The sequence below is a fragment of the Hakea prostrata genome, chromosome 10 (assembly GCF_041222555.1).
Source record: "Hakea prostrata isolate BN-2017 chromosome 10, UWA_Hpros_2, whole genome shotgun sequence".
In the NCBI taxonomy this organism is placed as follows: Eukaryota; Viridiplantae; Streptophyta; class Magnoliopsida; order Proteales; family Proteaceae; genus Hakea; species Hakea prostrata.
The window spans coordinates 4,400,519-4,422,762 of record NC_142609.1 but is presented as its reverse complement, the minus strand read 5'-3'; the positions used below and the strand labels follow the sequence as shown (position 1 = coordinate 4,422,762).

General features: G+C 39.7%; 3 protein-coding genes across 3 annotated transcripts; 2 read left to right on the top strand and 1 right to left on the bottom strand.

Annotated features, from left to right (window-relative positions):
• The first annotated feature begins 327 nt into the window (after positions 1–327).
• LOC149001606 (F-box protein At2g26160-like) lies at positions 328–1,401 on the top strand. The gene has a single exon (XM_089137100.1). The coding sequence runs from the start codon at positions 328–330 to the stop codon at positions 1,399–1,401; it is 1,074 nt and encodes a 357-aa protein (XP_088993226.1).
• Positions 1,402–17,844: 16,443 nt separating this feature from the next.
• Positions 17,845–19,010, top strand: LOC149001605 (F-box/kelch-repeat protein At1g57790-like). Its single transcript, XM_089137099.1, has 2 exons — positions 17,845–18,302; positions 18,389–19,010. Exons 1-2 carry the CDS (start codon positions 17,845–17,847, stop codon positions 19,008–19,010), a joined length of 1,080 nt encoding a protein of 359 aa, XP_088993225.1.
• Positions 19,011–20,943: 1,933 nt separating this feature from the next.
• LOC149001604 (F-box protein At2g26160-like) lies at positions 20,944–22,035 on the bottom strand. Its single transcript, XM_089137094.1, has one exon. The coding sequence runs from the start codon at positions 22,033–22,035 to the stop codon at positions 20,944–20,946; it is 1,092 nt and encodes a 363-aa protein (XP_088993220.1).
• Between the last annotated feature and the right edge of the window lie 209 nt (positions 22,036–22,244).

Below are 22,244 nucleotides of genomic sequence, written 5' to 3'. Positions count from 1 at the left end.
CCTGACCTTTTAGTTTGGGCTATACTTGGGCTGATTCTTAAGGATGGGCCTAGGTTTTCAACCCAATCACGTTGAAGACCTAATTTAAGTTTTAATGTTTTGGACTTTGAAATTGTGATGATCCCGTTTACCGAAAAAAGATTGTGATACCTTTCATATTACGTACGATGTATTCAGTTTCCCAGTTTGAGTTGTACATAATCTCTTCATATTTTTAATTTTCTATTTTAAATTGCACACAATCACCTCTTTACGTTTACTATTATAGCGTTTACTGAGATTGAGTCCAACTCTCTTGTATGTATGTTAATTAATATAGCATTGGCAATGGCAGCAGCAGCAGGAGGAAACTGGGCAGATCTTCATCAAGAATTGTTAGACGAGATTGCAAAGCGCCTCACTCTCTATGCCGATCACATTCGATTACAAGCTGTCTGCGTTTCATGGCGATCTGCCTTACCAAAGACTTCCAACCAGTTTCCTCTTGTGATGTTTACTTGTGATTCAAGAGAAAAAACAACCTATGAGTTCTTCAGCATTGCTGAAAACAAATCCTTTTTCCTCGATTTTCCCTTGGAGATGAGTAAGAAGAAGTTCCTTCATACATCCTACAATGGTTGGCTGTTTATCAATGAGAAGTCGTCCCTCGGCCTCTTCAATCCTTTCACCCAAGCCCACAAAAAGCTTCCACCCGTCTATGGCATAGGTATTCCATTTAAGGTAGTATTCTCAGCAAGCCCATCTTCTTCTTATTTTCTGGCCGCAGTTGTCTTGCTCAATGCTCCCTATAGCTTGTTAATCTGTAGCCGTAGAGATAGAAGGTGGACTTCTATTGAAGGTGCATATCTCATAGAAGATGTCATCTTCCATCAGCAACAAATCATTACACTAAGTGAATGTGGAGAAGTTGTCATAAGAAAAATCGTTTGTGGTCATGGAAATTCTTATATTGAGATTAATATTTTGCAGATATTGCAGTCACCACATCTAGCTTCCACCTTCGTCAAATTTAATTCGTTCTTGGGTGAATATGATGATGGCTTGTTAGTTCTTTTTGAGTATAATCATACAAATTCATTTGCAGTTTGTAAGTTAAATTGGAGCAAGAATAGCACAGGGGATATGAATGCCAAGTTCTCTGAAGTGAAGAGCTTGGGTGACCTAATGTATTTTCCAAAGTTAAGTCCACCTTCACATTTTTCAGCACTTGATTTCCCTGGATGCAGAGGTAACTGCTTATATTTCGGACCTTCTTGTCACGATGCAAGTCTTATGGAGGATTCCAAATGCCAGGCTTTTCATATGTTCGATTTGGCAGATAAGCAAATGAAGACATGGCCAGTCCATCCTCAGGGAGCCTTTGGGAAGAAATGCATCTGGATTACACCAAGCCCTGCTTGATCTATATGTATTACAGTCTATCTACAACTCCTTCCAAGACTCTAAACCTTCTGGCATATGGCTAGATATAGATAGTGAAGTAAAATATGTTTGATTTTTAATGTCTTTTAATTATTTAACATATACTCAGTTTCATAGATTGATTGGTGAGATTAGAATATCTATGCCTAGATTGAATTTATAGAATCTGAAAACCGGGTTGCAATACTTGATTAATCATCTCTTTTTGGTTTTAGATTAATGGATTGGAACCCTATGTGATCTGTAGTCCTCAAAGCAGCTTTAGTGTTTGAAGTTTCACTCATAAGTCATAAATCTCATGGTCTTATTAACTTTCTGTTCCTTTTCTCCGAAGGGGAGTAACACACTTTGTGGGTCAATGGTTCTGGTCACTTTAGTTCTGTAAATTGTTTATTCTTCTTTTGCTTTTGTTCATTGAAATATAGTGTAAAGAAATGCTCAGCAAAAGAACAGTTACTGATATCAACTGCATGACCAGTAGTGCAAGATCCAAATAAGATTCTGGAAATGATGATCCATCATTTAGGAAGCCATTTTGATGCAGACGAAGCTCTAGCCATGGCTATCATAGCAGCACTTTGCATAAGAAAGAAGCCAACCCAAAGGCCTCCCATGACCGAGATCTTATACACTGGGAAGAAGATCAGTCCATCTCCTTCGTAGGTTAGTGAAAATAATGTATCATCAATATCAAATGGTTCTAGATCTTTGGGACCATAATCGTCTATCCTTGTAAAAGATATCCAACATTCTTGAGAAGAATCACTTGAAATATACAGGATTATTGGGACTGAATGACTAAATTTAAAGAATGACTCTTCCATTTGATCTCAGAAGAAACAATTTGAGGGTTACAAAGATGTCATATTGAAGTGTGACGGGCATCACTACGTATACCCTAAACAACAACTAAAGATACAGCACAGCCTAGATACCACAGGTACAAGTGCCAAAAGCAGCACCCAGTGGCATCTATTCCTTCCATTAATTGGACGAGTCATCAAGAATATAGAATTCCCTGCCAGTTCCAATCCTGCACAAAGGAAGACAGCAGAGAAAGTAGTATAACTTAGTGAATTTTCCATGTGGACATTATCATCAGTGATCTGAAACGCAGATTTCAAGTCAAAGAGAGATGAGGATGATTATGATGGTGAAGATTGACTCTGAGCCAAAATTTTCTTGAACTCTTCGATTCTTTGATGAATGTCACGAGCACTGGGTTGGGCACTCTAATTTAGCATGCAGTACGAAGGAAATATGGAAATGAAGACGTTCCTGGATGGAACCATTTGAACTTCTGGGATTTGGTCAAGGAGTCGAATACGGTTGGAGGTATGGTAGATTGAGGTAAGCATCAAGTCCGTACTTCTCTTGCAGCTTCATCATAGGTCATGGCAGCTTCTTTGGCTGTGGCCAAAAGAAGAAAGAGAAAAAAAAAAAGTACTAAATCAATCGACCATATTGAATACAATGGATACAATACAATCAATATCAATCTATGTGTGATTTTGTTTTTACGTTTTTTTCTTTTTTTCGAAGGCAAGTATTATATTATACCAAAATATATTGGTTAGTGTGATAGAAGTCTAGAACACTTGATAGGGCTGCAGCAGAGACGGGCTAACCCGGGCTTTTACAATCTCAAGTCTAGCCCTATATATTCTAATCTATGCCCATTTCTGTTCTAACCATATTAATTCAGGGCCAATGATTTATGTCTCTGACCCAAAGCTCTACAGGCCAGGCCAAGCCCATTCCCTCCCTGATTGTCCTTGACTGGGCTGACAGATTGGCATTAGTTTTGAACAGCAATACATAATCCTGTGTTTATTAAAATCTTAGTTTTTATACAAGAAAAAAAAAACTTAGGTCTAATCTAAGTTGTCCATATGGTATTAAAGTATTAAAAATAATATCACCTTGCAGCAGCATAAGCTTGTGTGCAATATGAGTTGTCGATATGGTATTAAGGTGTAATATATATATATATATATATATATATATATATATATATATATATATATTGAAAAATAGGTCATCTTCTTCAATTTGTTTGAGGTTATTGTGCGGTCCCACTTCATCAGTTGTCCCTAGTTCATTGTCTTCTCTAAAATAGTGCAATCCCTCTTTTCTAGGGTTTTCTAATTTGCTACTCGATAAAAATTAGGGTTATTATATATAATCTCAAAAAAAAAAAAAAAAAAAAAAAAACCTTATCTCAATTTTCAATTTCAAATAGAGTGGTCGAACTTCACTAGTGTGAAACCCAGCCCTAACCTTGACCCAGAAACCTTGTTATTTGTAGGTCCGATGACCCGAAGTAAAGTAAGAAGTCAGCTTTGGGCCATCCCAGTAGAGGACTTGATGTCTGGCTTTGAATCCATGAAGGTTGATGATGAGGTTCTATTTATGGAAACAGAATCCTGATGAAGATCTAATTAGTTGATGGACTTGGAGTGCTCTCTATCTTGGTTTGAAGGCATTTCTACCTACTAGGTAAGTCACTTGACTTGTGTGCAAAACCCCTTTAGGTTTGGATTTGATCCGGGCCTTCAATTCCCCGTTTTGGCCTTTGTCTGCATTGGTCGACTGATTGGTCGATCGGGCCGTCGACCAATCCACTCGACCAATGGGTGTTGTCTTTGGCAATTAGGTTGATTCTTGCTCTATTTAAGTCTAACCTCGAGTCCACTTCGTATTTGCTGCCTCCAAACCCTCGGAACGAACCAAAGACCTCTGCAAGTCATCTCTCTTGCATCCTTGGAGTTTTCTTGGCGGATCTTCGTCGGAACTCTTCTTTTTGCATCAAAAGGTATGTCTACTCTCTCTTCTTCTCCTACATCTTTGTTTTTCTTTCCTTTTTGAGTTGAGACAGTAGAAGAGATGCTGCATCCTCTCGTTGCAAACATCTCTGAACATGTTCTCATGATCATCCTAAGGATTTAAGGCTAGAACAATGATCTTAACCATGATCATTGCAAGCTTTTGAAGGATTCATGATCAAACCATGATTTAATCTCTGTTAATTTCCTAATCTGAATTCTGATCTCTTTGGATCTTCTTTCATTGATCATGTTAGTGGTTAATGGTTGTGTTTTCTTTCTATGATCCATAATCCATAGAATTCTAGTTGTTCTCTTCTACCTTACTATGTGTTCTTCATAATGCATGATAGTACATATATGGTAGGTTTTATTTCCTTATTTAGATTTATGCTTCTAAGCCTTATTCTATGAAGACCTATGCATGTTTTCATGTTTTCATTACCAAGCGATGATCCATCCTCCTATTGTTCTTGTCCTTGTTTTCTATTTCAAAATTCATCAAGATCCATGTTTGATTTATTTATGGTAACTTTTTGTTTCCTAATTTGGATCTTGATACCTTGATTTGATTAGTGTTTTGAGGTCCCCTATATGCTAGAATACTACTGATGTAGTCTACCCCTTGATTAGTACCCTTTTGAACCACCAAATTCGGATTTCATATCTCAAAACTCTGATTTTCTAAGCTACTGTCTGCATTGGTCGACTGATTGGTCGACTGGACCACTCGACCAATCCACTCGACCAATGAGTACAGCAACTCCAGGATTGGTCTGTTTCGGATGCTTTGCTATATTTTCTGTTAGGGATCTTTCCTAATATGTTGTATATACTTGTTTAGGACCTTCTTCTCAAGTTTGCCAAGATCTTACTTGATTTCTTAGGATTCTTTGCGAGTTATAAAAGGTAAGGATGGTTATTTCCTTAATTACATAGATAGCATGAATCTAGTTTCTATATTTGAATATCATTAATATGTTTCCTAAATTAGATTCTTACAATGATATACTACTGTTGCATAACTTTGATTACAGTAGCATTACTTATTCATATTGAATTGATTCATGTATGATTTACTTACCAATGTTATACAAATGATTGTAAATATTGATTTCTTTCCATATATGGAGTTACCATATATGTGATGATATGAATTGATGCATGTGTATGCTTACGTATGGTTTGGAAAGGAGAGGTGTCCTTTTGACATTTCTGTCCTTGGACTACTACGGGAATATTATGGGATGTTTCCGGAGATGCCCTCTCGGACACCTTCCTAAACTGTTGGATGACATATATAGGATTGTCTAGTAGTGTTTGGCTAGGATGTCCTGTTATGTCGACCCTAATCGGAGGGGTATTGAGACCGAACGACCCGTGGTAGCAATGGGGATTCATGGGCGCTCAAGACCGGTAACCAACCCGTGAGAGGACAGGAATCACATTGTGGGGGCCATTTATTGGTAGGGTTGCATATGGTTAGACTTGGGCTCACGGGCGCTTAAGACCGGTAACCAACCCGTGAGAGGACGTGAGAGCTTCCCGTTTACCATATGTGGATGATCAATAGGGTTGGTGAGTCCGTAGTCGGGGACTATGAGGACTCTAGTGTGAAGGATACCGGAAAGGATCGTCGGGGACGAGGAATGGAAGTATCTGGATCCGACTTGATGTAACCAAGTAGAAGACTTGCATTTGGCTAGGTATTACCCCGACATGCGCCAGTACTTATACCAAATGGTTGTGAGAGAGTGTGTTGACTTAACCCCGCCAAGGTTTGTCCCGAGGGATGAAGGACCCATTACCAATCGGTCGCCCGAGATATCTTAAATGGTTGGAGGGAATCCAAGATATCTTAAATGGTTGAGGATGTGAGTGGACTTTCCTAAAGAAGTACGGTGCTATGACTTAAAGCATGTCTCGCCAATAGAGACCAGCATACATAGAGTTAGAATCATTCATTCATTGTTTGTCTCATATCATATTGCATTTATGTTTGTTCCGGAATTCTGCCATTTATGTTATTATGGATTTTAATCGCCTTACTTGAGTTTCTTTGAAACTCATTCCTTTATTGTACAATGTTGTTAGACTATCCTGCAGGTACGGAATACTATGACGGTCCCTATGAAGAAGCGCAAGGCGAAGAGGCATGTCTCCGGAAGGTGATTGCGGTTACCACAATTACTCGAAGATTCCACGGTGGTTATGCTCCGTACGATGCTTAGTCCGACCATTGAGTGGAAGCGTCCTTGTGCTATCTATGAGATCTACACCTACAAGGATGTCGTCTACAAAGTGGAGAATAATTTAGTTACCCAATGTACTTGCTACTGGGATTAGCTTTTATCTAGTTTATTCTTTCGAGCTACTTTTCCGCCGGATGTAAAGTGGGATTTTTGCTTCACTTTACTTATCTGTTTGACACTCGATTATATCTATTATTCCGTTTCGTTTATGATTCATTCTTTCATTATTGGATCTATGATTTATCTTCCGCACTCTTGTTATGGTTGTTCATGATTATGTTATTGTTTATGTGGGAGGTTGATCACTCGATACCTGATCTTGGGCCGTGGATCACACTCTCGGGTATGCCGATAGGGTACCGGCTGGGAGGGCGTGATGATTGGTATCGAGCCCAAGGTTCGAGGAGATCCTAACCACAAAAGACAACAATCGAACATTCCCGAGTCATTGATCTGAAATGACTCTTCTACTCTTAGAAGTGAATAATAGAACACCGAATTAGAAACTTGAACTTTGAGGCATAACAAACATTTCCGAATAACATACCATAATTATACTTGAACAAATGACACTAATGCAAGGAAAAGAAAAGTGCATAACATACAATAATTAAAGAGAAACAAAATGAACTTCATTAATTTCAAAAGTTTTTACAATGATTACATCTGAAATGCATAAATGGGAAATCCTAAGGTACAGTCTATCTAGGTGATCTACTCGATCTCTATATGCTCCGAACTCCTCTCGCTAGCCGAGTCACCCGATGCTCTATCTCGTCCCGTCGAGACTCCATCCTCTCGTACATCTGCTCCTCGTCCCGACCTCCATCCTCTCCAGCATGGAAGTCATCGATCTCATCTCGTGCACTAAGATCCGAGTCTCCGGAACCGCATGTGAAGGGCCACCCGCCTCGAAGTGTGATGAAGGAAACTCGTGATGCACGGCTCCCTCCGCATATCTCGTATCATCTCCCCTGATCATCACTATCGACCGATATCCTCTCCTCCATCCTCCGATCCTCATCCTCATCCTCTGATTCATCATCATCCTCACCCTCTACCAGATCTCTCTCCGATGTAGTCTCATCCTCGAATGGTCCGTCCCAATGGGGTATCCCGTGATCTAGTGTCCATCGGGTATCCTCAAACTCACCCCAAATGCCCGAAGATCAAAGTCAGCCTCCCATAGCGGTTATCTGCGCAGAACTAAGTCCCATGACCTGCTGAATGATGTAGGAGAGATCGATCTCAAGCCCATGTAGATGCGTAATGACCAGGCCTCCATCACCGTGACCCGATGGTGATGTCCCTTCGCATGATGTTCCGCCACTATGCCCGTATCGTGCACCCGTCATCCTCCCTGTCCACGGTGTGAAGCATCCGCTATCCCATAGCGTGGCATATCTCGCTCTACCATCTTTCCTCCCTCCTCGTATCCCCCCTTGTGGTGTGGGACCCAGATCTCCTTCTGGGACAATCAGTCTGGACCCCCTCCAGGACAAGTCCAGTGGATGTCCGCCAGCCTCCTCTGTGTAGGTTCCAAGAACAACCTCACTAGCTCCGTATCCCTCCTCTGGGTGAGTCCCCGTAGTGTCACCTATCGCTCGCTCGTGTGAAGTGCCATCTCATGTTCTGTGTAGCCTGTCCTGTGTTCAGGTCCGTCTCCTAACCTCCTCTTCTCCCACCTCCTACATCCCTCTACCTTCCTCCTCTCTCTATGATGTATGAGACAACTTCCATTAGTGCTATTTCAGATTTGGTATTTTCTATTTTTCAATTTCATTTGGAATTTGATTTGACATACTAGCATGTCACACTTTTTCTTCTTAGTTTTTTGATGAAAATCGATCCTTTTATTCTTTATTTTGCATTTAGGTCAATTTTTTTAAAGTTAAATTGTTAAATCTTGTATGGACCTATCTCATGTCATCTTGGCATGTAGCTTTATCTCTCTTTCCTTTAGAACTTTTTCTATTCTTTCTTAACTTTCGATGGCCCATGTTTAAACTTTTCTCTTCTTGTGTTTACCTGGAATATGTTTCTAGCTTCCTACATGATTTCTAGATTGGATACAAGTAAGCATGTTTTATTGAAATGCACATGAGAAGATGAAATGAGATGGATTTCCTTGTTTGTGGTGGTGTTTGTTTTTGTTGTTGCACTATCACCTGACACTTTGAACTCTTGGATATTTTCTAGAGCTCTCTACCTTGAAGAAGTTGAATGGGTTGATGTGGAAATGCTTATATCAATTTTCTATTCTCTTCTTGTCGATTTCTCCTACCACCACTCACCAATGTCCGTGACCTCATTTGCTTTGATTTTTGGAAAATGTGATTTTTCCTTATGGAATATTGTTTGATGACTATATGGATATTTTTGAGCATGATTTAGTTTTCAAATCATTTGGACTTGTGGTTTATGTTATCTTATTCTTTTTGATGTTCTCTTTTCTTTCTCGGTGGGCTGTGAATCCGTCGGTGTATCCGGTGGTTCCCGTTTCCAAATCATCTACTCTTCCCCTCTTTGTTTTTTCCTTTTGCTATATCCCCCTTCCCTGTTTGTTTCATGACTCTTAGCCCTCTTTGTCCTCTTTCTCCTCATACTCATGGATTTTCAATCTCCCACTTTCTTTTGCCCTTTTTCTAACTTTAGGCTTTCCTCCTCTCGCTCAGTTTTTTTCTCGTTGCCGCTGCTGTGGATCTCCACTCCTTGGAAGGTTTGCTGTTTCTTGGTTTTCAAGGCTTTTTGACTACTTTCAGCTAGGATGCAGCGTTTTGTTCCTCACTTTTCTGTTGTCACGTTCATTCATTTCTTTGCTCTTTTTAAAGGAGACCTCGGAGTTCTTCATCCCCATTAGCTTATCTCCCCCCTTTGGCCGCGTTGGGAAACGGTGCTCGCCTTTGTTCTGGACCATGTTTTGTGCCTACACCCTACCCCACTCCTACTTGTGTTCTTTCCTTTCTTCCCCACCATGCTGTTGCTTTTGTTTCCTTTCCTTGTCCCTTTCTTCTAGTCTTCTTCTCCCTTGTGCTCTCCTTGTTTCCCTCCCATATTTTCATCTTTTCTCTTTCTTTTCTTATTTTCTCTCTCTTCCTCATTTCACGACTACCTAATCCCGTTGTCTGTTTTTTTGATTGTCACCTTCTTACATAGGGGTTATCTTCTGTTTTGGTGGAGAACTTAGCCATTTTGTGTTCTCAGGACTTATGTTATTTTGATTGTTGGCCTCTTGTTCCTTTGTTCCCAAAGAAGATTTCATAGTTCTTTTGGTTTTAATCCTCGCCTGTGGATGATCTTCTCGTTAGTAAATCTCTTCTTTATGTCTTCCATTCTTCTGCCTCCCTTCTTCTCTATTGATCTCTTTCTCTTCTAGCTTTGCCTAGGTCATTAATGAGCTCATTGTGTTTTGCTCTTCACTTATCCCCTGTTGAATAGTTGACTATCAAGATGTATCACCTCTGTCTCTTGATCGGTTTTTTCCGTGGTCGTTTCTTCCTTTCCTTTCCTTGTTGCCCTTTCTGCCTGTTCTTTTTTATTTTTCATTGATGCCTATCTATTCAGAGGTCGTTTTTTTTTGCTAAGTTTAGCAAGTGTGATTTCGGCTTAAGAGAGTGGTTTTCCTTGGTCATGTAGTTTCAGCCGAAGGTATTCGTGTCGATCTTGAAAAGGTCCAAGCTGTGGCTGATTGGGAGAGACCGAAGTCAGTAACGGAAATAAGAAGTTTTCTTGGATTGGCGGGTTACTACCGAAGGTTTATTGAGAACTTTTCTCGGTTGGCTGCTCCTATGACTAAGTTGACCAGGAAAGAAGAGAAGTTTGTTTGGTCGCGCCTTTGTGAGAAGAATTTCCAAGAGTTGAAAGATAGATTGACAAGTGCCCGGTTTTGACTATACCGATAGTTCCGGTGGTATGGCGATTTATACCGATCGTCAAAGATTGGTTTGGGTTGTGTCTGATGCAACATGGCAAGGTCGTAGCCTATGCTTCTCGGCAATTGAAGGATTATGAGCGGAATTACCCCACTCACGATCTAGAACTTGCCGCCGTTGTCTTTACTTTGAAGATTTGGAGACATTATCTTTACGGTGAGAAGATTGCCATTTTCACGGATCATAAGAGTTTGAAATACTTCTTTACCCAAAAGGAGTTGAACATGAGACAAAGGAGATGGTTGGAACTCGTCTCCGATTATGATTGTGATATTCGGTATCATCCTGGGAAAGCAAATGTTGTTGCCGATGCTCTTAGTAGGAAGAACCGAAGAAGACTTTGGATTTAAATGCTTTGAGTTTACCATTGTGGTCTTCTATTGAGAGTTTTGGTTTGGAAATCGTCCCCAGAATTCGATTTTATTCTTTCTGCCATGACGGCAAGATCTGGTCTTAGAGATAAGATTGTTGCTCTGCGAGTTCGATCGAGTTTTTGACCAAAGTTGAGAAGATTTCTTGAATCCCGAGTCGGACCCGACTTTGGTATATCCATGGATGGTGCTTTGTTGTTTAGAGGAAGGCTGTGTGTGCACCAAACGATGAAGTTAAGAATGAAATATTGAAGGAAGCACACCGATCGGTCTTTCTTTGTACACCGGGAAGCACCAAGATGTACAAGGACTTGAAGGAACATTTTTGGTGGATTGGTTAAAGGCGGATGTTGACGATTTTGTTGCCAAGTGTGAGACTTGCCAACGTGTTAAAGCCGTTCGACAACCTCCATCTCGGATTACTTCAACCCCTTCCTATTCCTAGTTGGAAGTGGGAAGATATCTCCATGGACTTTGTGACTAGCTTGCCTCGGACAAGTAAAGGCAATGACACTTGTGTGGGTGATTGTTGATAGGTTGACCAAATCAGCCCATTTCATTCCTATGAAGATCACTCATACTCTGGATAAGCTAGCCAGGCTTTATGTGGATAATGTGGTTTGTCCGCATGGTGTGCCTTTGAGTATTGTTTCGGATCGTGATCCTAGGTTCACCTCAAGGTTTTGGAACAGTTTGCGAAGGCCTTGGGAACCCAATTGAACTTGAGTACAGCTCATCATCCACGGTCGATGGACAATCCGAGCGGACAATTCAGACATTGGAAGACATGCTCGGATCTTGCGTGGTGGATATGGGTGGTAATTGGGATGAACACCTAGCTTTGGTTGAGTTTGCCTATAACAACGGTTATCAAGCAACAATAGGCATGGCTCCATTCAAGGCTTTGTATGGTAGTACTTGTAGGACACCTTTGTCTTGGTGAGGCAGGTGAAAGAAAAGTCTTAGGTCCCGAGATGATTGAAGCTACAAGTGCTATGGTAGATATGATAAGAGAAAGGATTAAGTCCCTTGATCGGGACAAATCTTATCCTGATAAGAGAAGGACCGATTTGGAATTTCAAGTTGGAGAGAAAGTTTTCTCGAAGGTCTCACCAATGAAGGGTGTGATGAGATTCAATGTTAAGGGTAAGCTTAGCCCTCGTTACATTGGACCTTTCGAGATTTTGGAAAAGGTTGGACTGTTGCGTATCGATTAGCATTACCTCCGTCTCTTGCTGGTGTGCACAATGTGTTCCATATTTCGATGCTCCGAAAATACATAGAGAATCCGGAACACATTTTGCAGCAAGCACTGAAGGACTTAGTGCTGATTTGACCTATGATGAAGAACCGGCCGAAATCCTGGATAGGAAGGACAAGCAGCTGCGGAATTGCGCCATTCCTTTGGTGAAGATTCGGTGGAAGAACCATACCCCTGAAGAAGCTTCTTGGGAGAAGGAAGAAGACATGAAGGAGAAGTTTCCTTACCTCTTTGGAAGCACAGTACGCTTTCAATTTCGGGGACGAAATTTCTTTAAGGGGGGAGAATGTGAAACCCAGCCCTAACCTTGACCCGGAAACCTTGTTATTTGTAGGTCCGATGACCCGAAGTAAAGTAAGAAGTCAGCTTTGGGCCATCCCAAGAGAGGACTTGATGTCGGCTTTGAATCCATGAAGGTTGATGATGAGGTTCTATTTATGGAAACAGAATCCCGATGAAGATCTAATTAGTTGATGGACTTGGAGTGCTCTCTATCTTGGTTTGAAGGCATTTCTACCTACTAGGTAAGTCACTTGACTTGTGTGCAAAACCCCTTTAGGTTTGGATTTGATCTGGGCCTTCAATTCCCTGTTTTGGCCTTCTTGTTGCATTGGTCGACCGATTGGTCGGCGGGCCGATCGACCAATCCACTCGACCAATGGGTCTGTCTTTGGCAATTAGGTTGATTCTTGCTCTATTTAAGTCTAACCTCGAGTCCACTTCGTATTTGCTGCCTCCAAACCCTCTGGAACGGACCAAAGACCTCTGCAAGTCATCTCTCTTGCATCCTTGGAGTTTTCTTGGCGGATCTTCGTCGGAACTCTTCTTTTTGCATCAAAAGGTATGTCTACTCTCTCTTCTTCTCCTACATCTTTGTTTTTCTTTCCTTTTTGAGTTGAGACAGTAGAAGAGATGCTGCATCCTCTGTTGCAAACATCTCTGAACATGTTCTCATGATCATCCTAAGGATTTAAGGCTAGAACAATGATCTTAACCATGATCATTGCAAGCTTTTGAAGGATTCATGATCAAACCATGATTTAATCTCTGTTAATTTCCTAATCTGAATTCTGATCTCTTTGGATCTTCTTTCATTGATCATGTTAGTGGTTAATGGTTGTGTTTTCTTTCTATGATCCATAATCCATAGAATTCTAGTTGTTCTCTTCTACCTTACTATGTGTTCTTCATAATGCATGATAGTACATATATGGTAGGTTTTATTTCCTTATTTAGATTTATGCTTCTAAGCCTTATTCTATGAAGACCTATGCATGTTTTCATGTTTTCATTACCGAAAGCGATGATCCATCCTCCTATTGTTCTTGTCCTTGTTTTCTATTTCAAAATTCATCAAGATCCATGTTTGATTTATTTATGGTAACTTTTTGTTTCCTAATTTGGATCTTGATACCTTGATTTGATTAGTGTTTTGAGGTCCCCTATATGCTAGAATACTACTGATGTAGTCTACCCCTTGATTAGTACCCTTTTGAACCACCAAATTCGGATTTCATATCTCAAAACTCTGATTTTCTAAGCTATCATCTCGCATTGGTCGATCGATTGGTCGATCGGACCACTCGACCAATCCACTCGACCAATGAGTACAGAACTCCGATTGGTCATTTTGGATGCTTTGCTATATTTTCTGTTAGGGATCTTTCCTAATATGTTGTATATACTTGTTTAGGACCTTCTTCTCAAGTTTGCCAAGATCTTACTTGATTTCTTAGGATTCTTTGCGAGTTATAAAAGGTAAGGATGGTTATTTCCTTAATTACATAGATAGCATGAATCTAGTTTCTATATTTGAATATCATTAATATGTTTCCTAAATTAGATTCTTACAATGATATACTACTGTTGCATAACTTTGATTACGTAGCATTACTTATTCATATTGAATTGATTCATGTATGATTTACTTACCAATGTTATACAAATGATTGTAAATATTGATTTCTTTCCATATATGGAGTTACCATATATGTGATGATATGAATTGATGCATGTGTATGCTTACGTATGGTTTGGAAAGGAGAGGTGTCCTTTTGACATTTCTGTCCTTGGACTACTACGGGAATATTATGGGATGTTTCCGGAGATGCCCTCTGGACACCTTCCTAAACTGTTGGATGACATATATGGATTGTCTAGTAGTGTTTGGCTAGGATGTCTGTTATGTCGAACCCTAATCGGAGGGGTATTGAGACCGAACGACCCGTGGTAGCAATGGGGATTCATGGGCGCTCAAGACCGGTAACCAACCCGTGAGAGGACAGGAATCACATTGTGGGGGCCATTTATTGGTAGGGTTGCATATGGTTAGACTTGGGCTCACGGGCGCTTAAGACCGGTAACCAACCCGTGAGAGGACGTGAGAGCTTCCCGTTTACCATATGTGGATGATCAATAGGGTTGGTGAGTCCGTAGTCGGGGACTATGAGGACTCTAGTGTGAAGGATACCGGAAAGGATCGTCGGGGACGAGGAATGGAAGTATCTGGATCTGACTTGATGTAACCAAGTAGAAGACTTGCATTTGGCTAGGTATTACCACGACATGCGCCGGTACTTATACCAAATGGTTGTGAGAGAGTGTGTTGACTTAACCCCGCCAAGGTTTGTCTCGAGGGATGAAGGACCCATTACCAATCGGTCGCCCGAGATATCTTAAATGGTTGGAGGGAATCCAAGATATCTTAAATGGTTGAGGATGTGAGTGGACTTTCCTAAAGAAGTACGGTGCTATGACTTAAAGCATGTCTGCAATAGAGACCAGCATACATAGAGTTAGAATCATTCATTCATTGTTTGTCTCATATCATATTGCATTTATGTTTGTTCGGAATTACGCCATTTATGTTATTATGGATTTTAAGCGCCTTCTTGAGTTTCTTTGAAACTCATTCCTTTATTGTACAATGTTGTTAGACTATCCTGCAGTACGGAATACTATGACGGTCCCTATGAAGAAGCGCAAGGCGAAGAGGCATGTCTCCGGGAAGGTGATTGCGGTTACCACAATTACTCTGAAGATTCCACGGGTGGTTATGCTCCGTACGATGCTTAGTCCGACCATTGAGTGGAAGCGTCCTTGTGCTATCTATGAGATCTACACCTACAAGGATGTCGTCTACAAAGTGGAGAATAATTTAGTTACCCAATGTACTTGCTACTGGGATTAGCTTTTATCTAGTTTATTCTTTCGAGCTACTTTTCCGCTGGATGTAAAGTGGGATTTTTGCTTCACTTTACTTTTTTTTTTCCCCCCCCCCTTTTTTTTTTTTTTTCCTTTCCTTTATGATTCATTCTTTCATTATTGGATCTATGATTTATCTTCCGCACTCTTGTTATGGTTGTTCATGATTATGTTATTGTTTATGTGGGAGGTTAATCACTCGATACCTGATCTTCGGGCTGTGGATCACACTCTCGGGTATGCCAGATAGGGTACCGGCTGGGAGGGCGTGACAACTAGAGTCTATCTTTCCCCATGTTTCTCTCTCCCTCTCTCTTTTCTGTTATATTTCCCTTTTATGATTTTCCTCCAGAGGCAAAGAGTAGAGATTATCCATGAAAGAGAACTAGGTAGAGAGAATAATTGAAATTAACTTTAGACAGATTTGAAAATCCAATCTAATTGTAGAGAAGGTCACACTGGAGTTCTTTTGTAAATTTAGAAACATTAGAAGGGATCTGATAAATGAGAAGTTTATCTTCAAAGTTGAGCCATAGGTAAGTATATTTTCATTCACAATTGTTTGATAAATTAATATCCTATTGAATTAAAAAAGAAGAAATCCCTATTCAAAACCTTGTTAACAAGTAAATCAATAGTAATTTAGTCTTCTAAATTTTATTTATTTATTTTAGTAAAAAAAATAGTATTTTTAATCTATGTGTGTCTGACAAACTAGCTTACCTGCTATTTTTTCAAATTCTTGCATCTAAATATTTTTGTGGGTACTACATCTTAATTCAAGAAATATTCTTGCATCTGGGTGGCTTCGCTTTTTGAATTTGCATTGCTCATGGTGCATTAGAAGATCTCTATTGCTATTCGGTCATGCTTGATGTGATACTTTGATCAATAAGGTGATAATTCACTCAAACCTTGGATTTGGGATCTAACTCAGCTTGTCTTGATACAATCGATGTATCATTGTGTCGATAATTCACTCAAACCTTGGATTTTTGTTCTCATTTTTTTCCGATAAATCTTCCGTTTTGTATGTGTTTTAGTATATATTCTCAAACTGGCCTTGCCTGACACGAACAGGTCGTGTGTGATGCCTTAAGTGAGTATCAAAGAAGGAGGACTTAGGCAGGTTGGGTTCTGCTATCACGCGTTGTATTTATGCTGTTCATGTAGGGATTCTAAAGTCAAGTTCATGAATCATTTCTCGCTCGATCGATCACCACTTGTCGCTCCAATTTATAGACAGACCTCAAGAACTCCGTCAGATTGCAGAACTAGAGACCGACTGAGTTTATGAGTGCTGTCTATAACACTCAATTGGTTGTTGTGGGAGGTGCTAATTTTGGAAAATTAAACATATGAGTTATTCATTTTGAAAATCGCACTCAGTGGAAAAAGTTCAGTCAACATGGAATCTCCAAATGACAGTAAATATCTTGCATGAATTACAGCTCAACTCAACACGGCAACCAAAGCTAGGGATAGGTTTTCAGAAAGGAACATATTGCAAGCTGAAAAACATTGCATGCAGCAAGTAAATGAAATAGCCACTGAAGCACCCTTTAGCTCACAGAACGATCCTAGATGGGTTCTGTCTGATCCGAGGATTTGGTCACATAAGAAGCTCTGCTCGCTTTCTTCCGGACTTCTGAGCTTCAAAAACTTGAAGGTTGTTTCATTGGATACCGTGAGTTCTGAACTGAGTTAAATCTCAATGGAGTCCTGCTTAGAAATAGAGTGTCTTTCATTAAGACTAACACCACCCACTGCATTTCAAAGTAGTTTTCACTTAGAATTATTTCTCGGTTTTCGTGTATTCTTGTTTGATCCGCGCAAGATTTGGGTCTGAAGATATGTGGTTGCCAACACTAGAAGATTGATCTGCCCGGGTTTTTCTTGTGAAATCTGATCCTTTTTTTAAAATGGGTTTGTTCATCTGTAAATTTAGTCTGTGTACTTTCAGGTACTCGTTCCAGATAATAAGAATAGAAAATACTATATCTGCGGATGTTTTGGAAAGTGAAGATAGTTTTGGCTTTTCATGGCTGGAGACAGGGAAGAACCCCTTAGATTTCAGGTTTGATACCAACTTTTCCCTGATACAGCATTACACATCTATTTAACTTTTTCACTGTCGCGTTTATAAAAACTACTTAGCTCTTCAACCTTGCTTCAGTATTATTTTTATTTGATCCCGGTGAAATGATTCATATTTGGGATCTCTGTTTCAGCCCAAAAAAGTGGCTGCTTCTAACTTGGAATAATGGAGTGAAGGTTTTTTCTTGTGAGGGTAACTTCTATTATTCTTATTTGAAAACATGTAGGATCCTGTTATGTATCTATGTTATGATGTTGACTGCTCTATAGATAAATTTCTATGAAGCACTCTTAATGTTTGATCTCAGATGTTATCTAATACCACAATCTGATTTTGTTTTTTCTTGGATTCAAGTTATACTATGACAGTAACATGAAACAATTTCAGTTCAGTTTGATTTCCTTCCATTCTTACAGCTTCTATACCCTTCTAATCAAGAAATAATTTTTCTGTAGCGACCTGCAAGGAGGGGATCGCCAATGGCAACAGCCCAAAACTGGGCGGATCTTCCACCAGAGTTGGTAGACAAGATTGCACTCCTCACTCTCTATCCCGATTATATTCGATTACGAGCCGTCTGCGTTTCATGGCAATCAGCCCTACCAAAGACTCCCAAACAACTCCCTCGTCAGTTCCCTCTTTTAATGTTTCTTTGTAATCCAATGGGAGGAACAACCTTTGAATTCTACAGCATTGCAGAAAATAAATCCTATTTCCTTGACTTTCCCTTGGAGATCAGTAAGAATTTCTTTCCTATTTACTACCCTGGTGGGGCTGCTTTCACCAACAATTTCCTTTCTACTTCCTGCAATGGTTGGCTATTTATGAATGAGAAGTCGTCCCTTGGCCTCTTCAATCCTTTCACCAAAGCACACATAAAGCTTCCATCCGTGTACAAGTATTATGAAGATGCATATCGTCTATCTAAAGTTGTACTGTCAGCAAGCATACAACAAGCCCATCTTCTTTTGATTTCATGGCAGTTGCTTTTCTCTATGATCACTCGCATTTGATTATCTGTAGATATGGGGATACGAGATGGACTCTTATTGAAGAACAATCTGAACAAATTTTACAAGATGTCATATTCTACAAGCAACAAGTCATTACTATAGCTAAAAGAGCCGAAATTGTCATAAGAGAAGTTGTTGGTGGTCATAGAAATTCTCCTACTGAGATTAATGTTAAGCAGATACTGCGACCACCACCACATATAGATTCCATCCGTTTCTGCTATGGACGGTTTCTGGTTGAATATAATGATGACTTGTTAGTTCTTAGTGAGATGACGCTTGAATATGAACTAGGGTACAAAGTTCATAAGTTGGATTGGAACAAGAACAGCACAGGGATTATAAATGCCGAGTGGTCTCATGTGCAGAGCTTAGGTGACCGGATGTATTTTCCATATCTGAATCCACCTTCATGTTTCTCGTCCCATGAATTCCCTGAATGTAGAGGTAATTGCTTATATTTTCCACTTTGTATGGGAACTTTTTACCCGAATTATTATGTGGATGATTCCGATGCTGATGCTCCAGCTCTCTTCGATTTGGAAGACAATCAGATTAAGCCATGGCCAGCGTTTCCTCCGGCAATCATTGGGAAGGTGGAACGCATCTGGATTACACCAAGCCCAGTTTAATCTATATATATGTCACTGTCTAGCTGCAACTTTTTCTTCCTATATTAACTTTGTGGTATCTAACTAGATTATCAAGTAGATCGGTTTGAGTTATGGTGTCTTTGGTTGTTTAATCGTGTATCTATTTCATTTTGGTGTCTTTGGTTACATAACATGTATTTGTTTCATGTTTTGATTGGTTGAGAGTTCCAGATGCAGCGCAGCAGTAGTGTTCTTGGGTTTGCTTTTTCTCCCCACTTCAAACTCAGAACGAAAAGCATAACAATGTTGTATGTAAACGAATTGGTGTCTTGGAAGATGAATAGCTTTTATCTGTTTACCTCATTCCAAGAAAAAGATTATTATGCATGCATTTACAAATTCGTGGACGCTTTGCATTACCTGCTAGGTCTGCGTTTCATATAAATCTGGATTACCATAGACTCCCAATCAACTCTCTCATCAGTTCCTCTTGAGACATGTTAGCTTATGACTGGTCTACGTTTCATGGCGATCTGCATTACCAAACACTCCGAACCAACTTCCTCGTCAGTTCCCTCTTTTAATGTTTCCTCGTAATTCAAGAGGAGAAACAACCTATGAGTTCTTAAGCATTGCAGAAAACAAATCCTACTTCCTCCTCGATGTCCCCTTGGAGATGAGTAAAAATGAGTTCTTTTCTACATCCTGCCATGGTTGGCTTGTCCCCTTGGAGATGAGTCAAAAGAAATTCCTTTCTACATCCTGCCATGGTTGGCTTGCTATCAAAGATGAAGATGATTCACCCCTTGGCCTCTTCAACCCTTGCACCAAAGCCTACATAAAACTTCCATCCATATATACCTCTTATTTTGGAGCTAGGTGCAGCTGTAGGTTCTCTATGCAAGGTAGTCTTATCAGCAAGCCCATCTTCTTTTGATTTCTTGACAGTTTGCTTTCTTCTGTTTTCCTTGCCTTGTGTTAATCTACAGATATGGAGATAGGAATTGGACTTCTATTGAAGAACTATCTCAGCATGACATATTAGATGTCATATTTTATAAGCAACAAATTGTTACCAACAGGTAGTTGAAAACTTGTATTCAATCTGTATTCATGTCAATTCAAAAGAATGTACTTAAGAAGATAAACTATCCGGTTATCATTCTAATCTAATTAAATCCGTCTGAAAATCAATTAGATATTATCTGAATTAGATGCGGAGATGGTATTACTACTATCTAATTCGAATCCGATCCATTTATACCCCTACTTGAGACGTGAGAACTATCAAACCACCGGTGCTTAGGAGCATTTTATTATTCTTGGGGGAGTGCACGTAATCTTATGCAAACCGTTGCTGCTATGTTAGCCATGGCTAGAGCTTCCTCATCTGCATCAAAATGGCTTCCTAAATGATGGATCATCATTTCCAGAATCTTATTGGACCTTGCAGTACTGGACGTGCAATTGATATCAGTACCTTTTTTTTTTTTTTCTGAGCATTTCTTTACACTATTTTTCAACGAACAAAAGCAAAAAAGAATAAACAATTTACAGAACTAACACGAACAGAACCATCGACCTACAATGTGTTAAAACTCCTCTTCAAAAAAGGAACAGAAAGTTAACAAGAACATGAGATTTATGAATGAAACGTCAAAAACTATTGCTGCTTTGAGGACTTCAGATCACTTGGGGTTCCAGTCCATTAATCAAAAACCAAAAAGAGATGATTAATCAAGTATTGAAACTCGGTTTTTAGATTCTATTGTTAGACTTATGTTCTGAATCAATCAGAAGATAATATTATCATGGAGATCAGGAAAACAAAATCATTGTATCCAAAAAATTCCCCTTTTTGTTGGGATCAGTGGTTCCTTCTTGGTCTCGATTTACTTCACTATCTAGTTATATGCCACAAGGTTTAGAATACAGGAAGAAAGAATTGTGGATACACTGTAATATATATAGATCAAACTAGGGTTGGTGTAATCCAGATGCATTCCTTCTCAAACACTCCCTGAGGATAGGCTGGCCATGGTTTCACTCGCTTATCTGCCAAATCGAACATAGGAAAACCTTGGGCTTTTGAATCCTCCGTAGGAGATGCAAAGTAAGGAGAAGGTCTGAAATATAAGCAGTTACCTCTACATCCAGGGAAATCACGGGCTAAAAAACATGAAGGTGGACTTATACCTTGAAAATACATTCGATTAGCTAAGCTCTTCATTTCAGACCACTCGGCATTTATATCCCTTGTAGCGTTCTTGTTCCAATGTAACTTGTAAACTTCACATGATGTGAAATCATACTGAAAAAGAACTAACAAGTCATCATCATATTCATCCAAGAACGAACAAAGAAACTCAAGTCTGGAGGAAGCTAGATGTGGTGGTTGTTGCAATATTTGCTTGATATGAATCTTAATACTAGAATTTCCATTACCACAAACGACTTCTCTTATGACAACTTCTCCATGATTTGTTAGTGTAATGATTTGTTGCTTGTGGAACATGACATCTTCTGTGAAACCTGCGTCTTCAATAGCAGTCCAACTCTTATCTCCACATCTACATATTAACAAGAGCAAGGGAGCAAAGAACAAAACTGCCAGGAAATCAGAACATGGGCTTGCTGAGAATTCTAACTTAAATCGAAAATCTTCATGTCCCAGACAATATTTGTACACGGATGGAAGCCTTATGTAAACTCTGGTGAAAGGATTGAAGAGGCCAAGGGACGACTCATCGTTGATAACAAGACAACCATGGGAGGATCTAGCAAGGAACTTCTTTTTACTCATCTCCAAGGGGAAATCGAGGAAGTAGGATTTGTTTTCTGCAATGCTGAAGAACTCATAGGTTGTTTCTCCTGTTGAATCACTAGGAATCATCAAAAGAGGGAACCGGGGAGGAAATAGTTTGGGAGTATTTGGTAACGCAGATAGCCATGAAACGCAGACGGCTCGTAATCGAATGAGATCGGCAAAGAAAGTGAGGCGCTTTGCAATCTCGTCTAACAATTCTTGAGGAAGGTCTGCCCAGTTTCCTGCTGCTGCTGCCATTGCATACAAGAGACTTGAAGTGATTGTGTTATATATGCATATAAGAGACTTGAAGTGATTCTGTACGATTCAGAATAAGAAACTAAAAATATGAAGAGATTATATGCAACTCAAAATGGGAAATAGAATACATTGTAAGTAATATGATAGGGATCCTAACAATTCAAAGTTCAAAATTCAAAATTTAGATTAAGCATTCAACGTGATTG

Bases quoted from the DNA above. Each gene is read 5' to 3' on its own strand.
- LOC149001606 (XM_089137100.1), top strand. From the start codon at position 328: ATGGCAGCAGCAGCAGGAGGAAACTGGGCAGATCTTCATCAAGAATTG.
- LOC149001605 (XM_089137099.1), top strand. From the start codon at position 17,845: ATGGCAACAGCCCAAAACTGGGCGGATCTTCCACCAGAGTTGGTAGAC. The intron at 18,303-18,388 runs GTCAGCAAGCAT...GATTATCTGTAG, and splicing joins CGTCTATCTAAAGTTGTACT to ATATGGGGATACGAGATGGA.
- LOC149001604 (XM_089137094.1), bottom strand. From the start codon at position 22,035: ATGGCAGCAGCAGCAGGAAACTGGGCAGACCTTCCTCAAGAATTGTTA.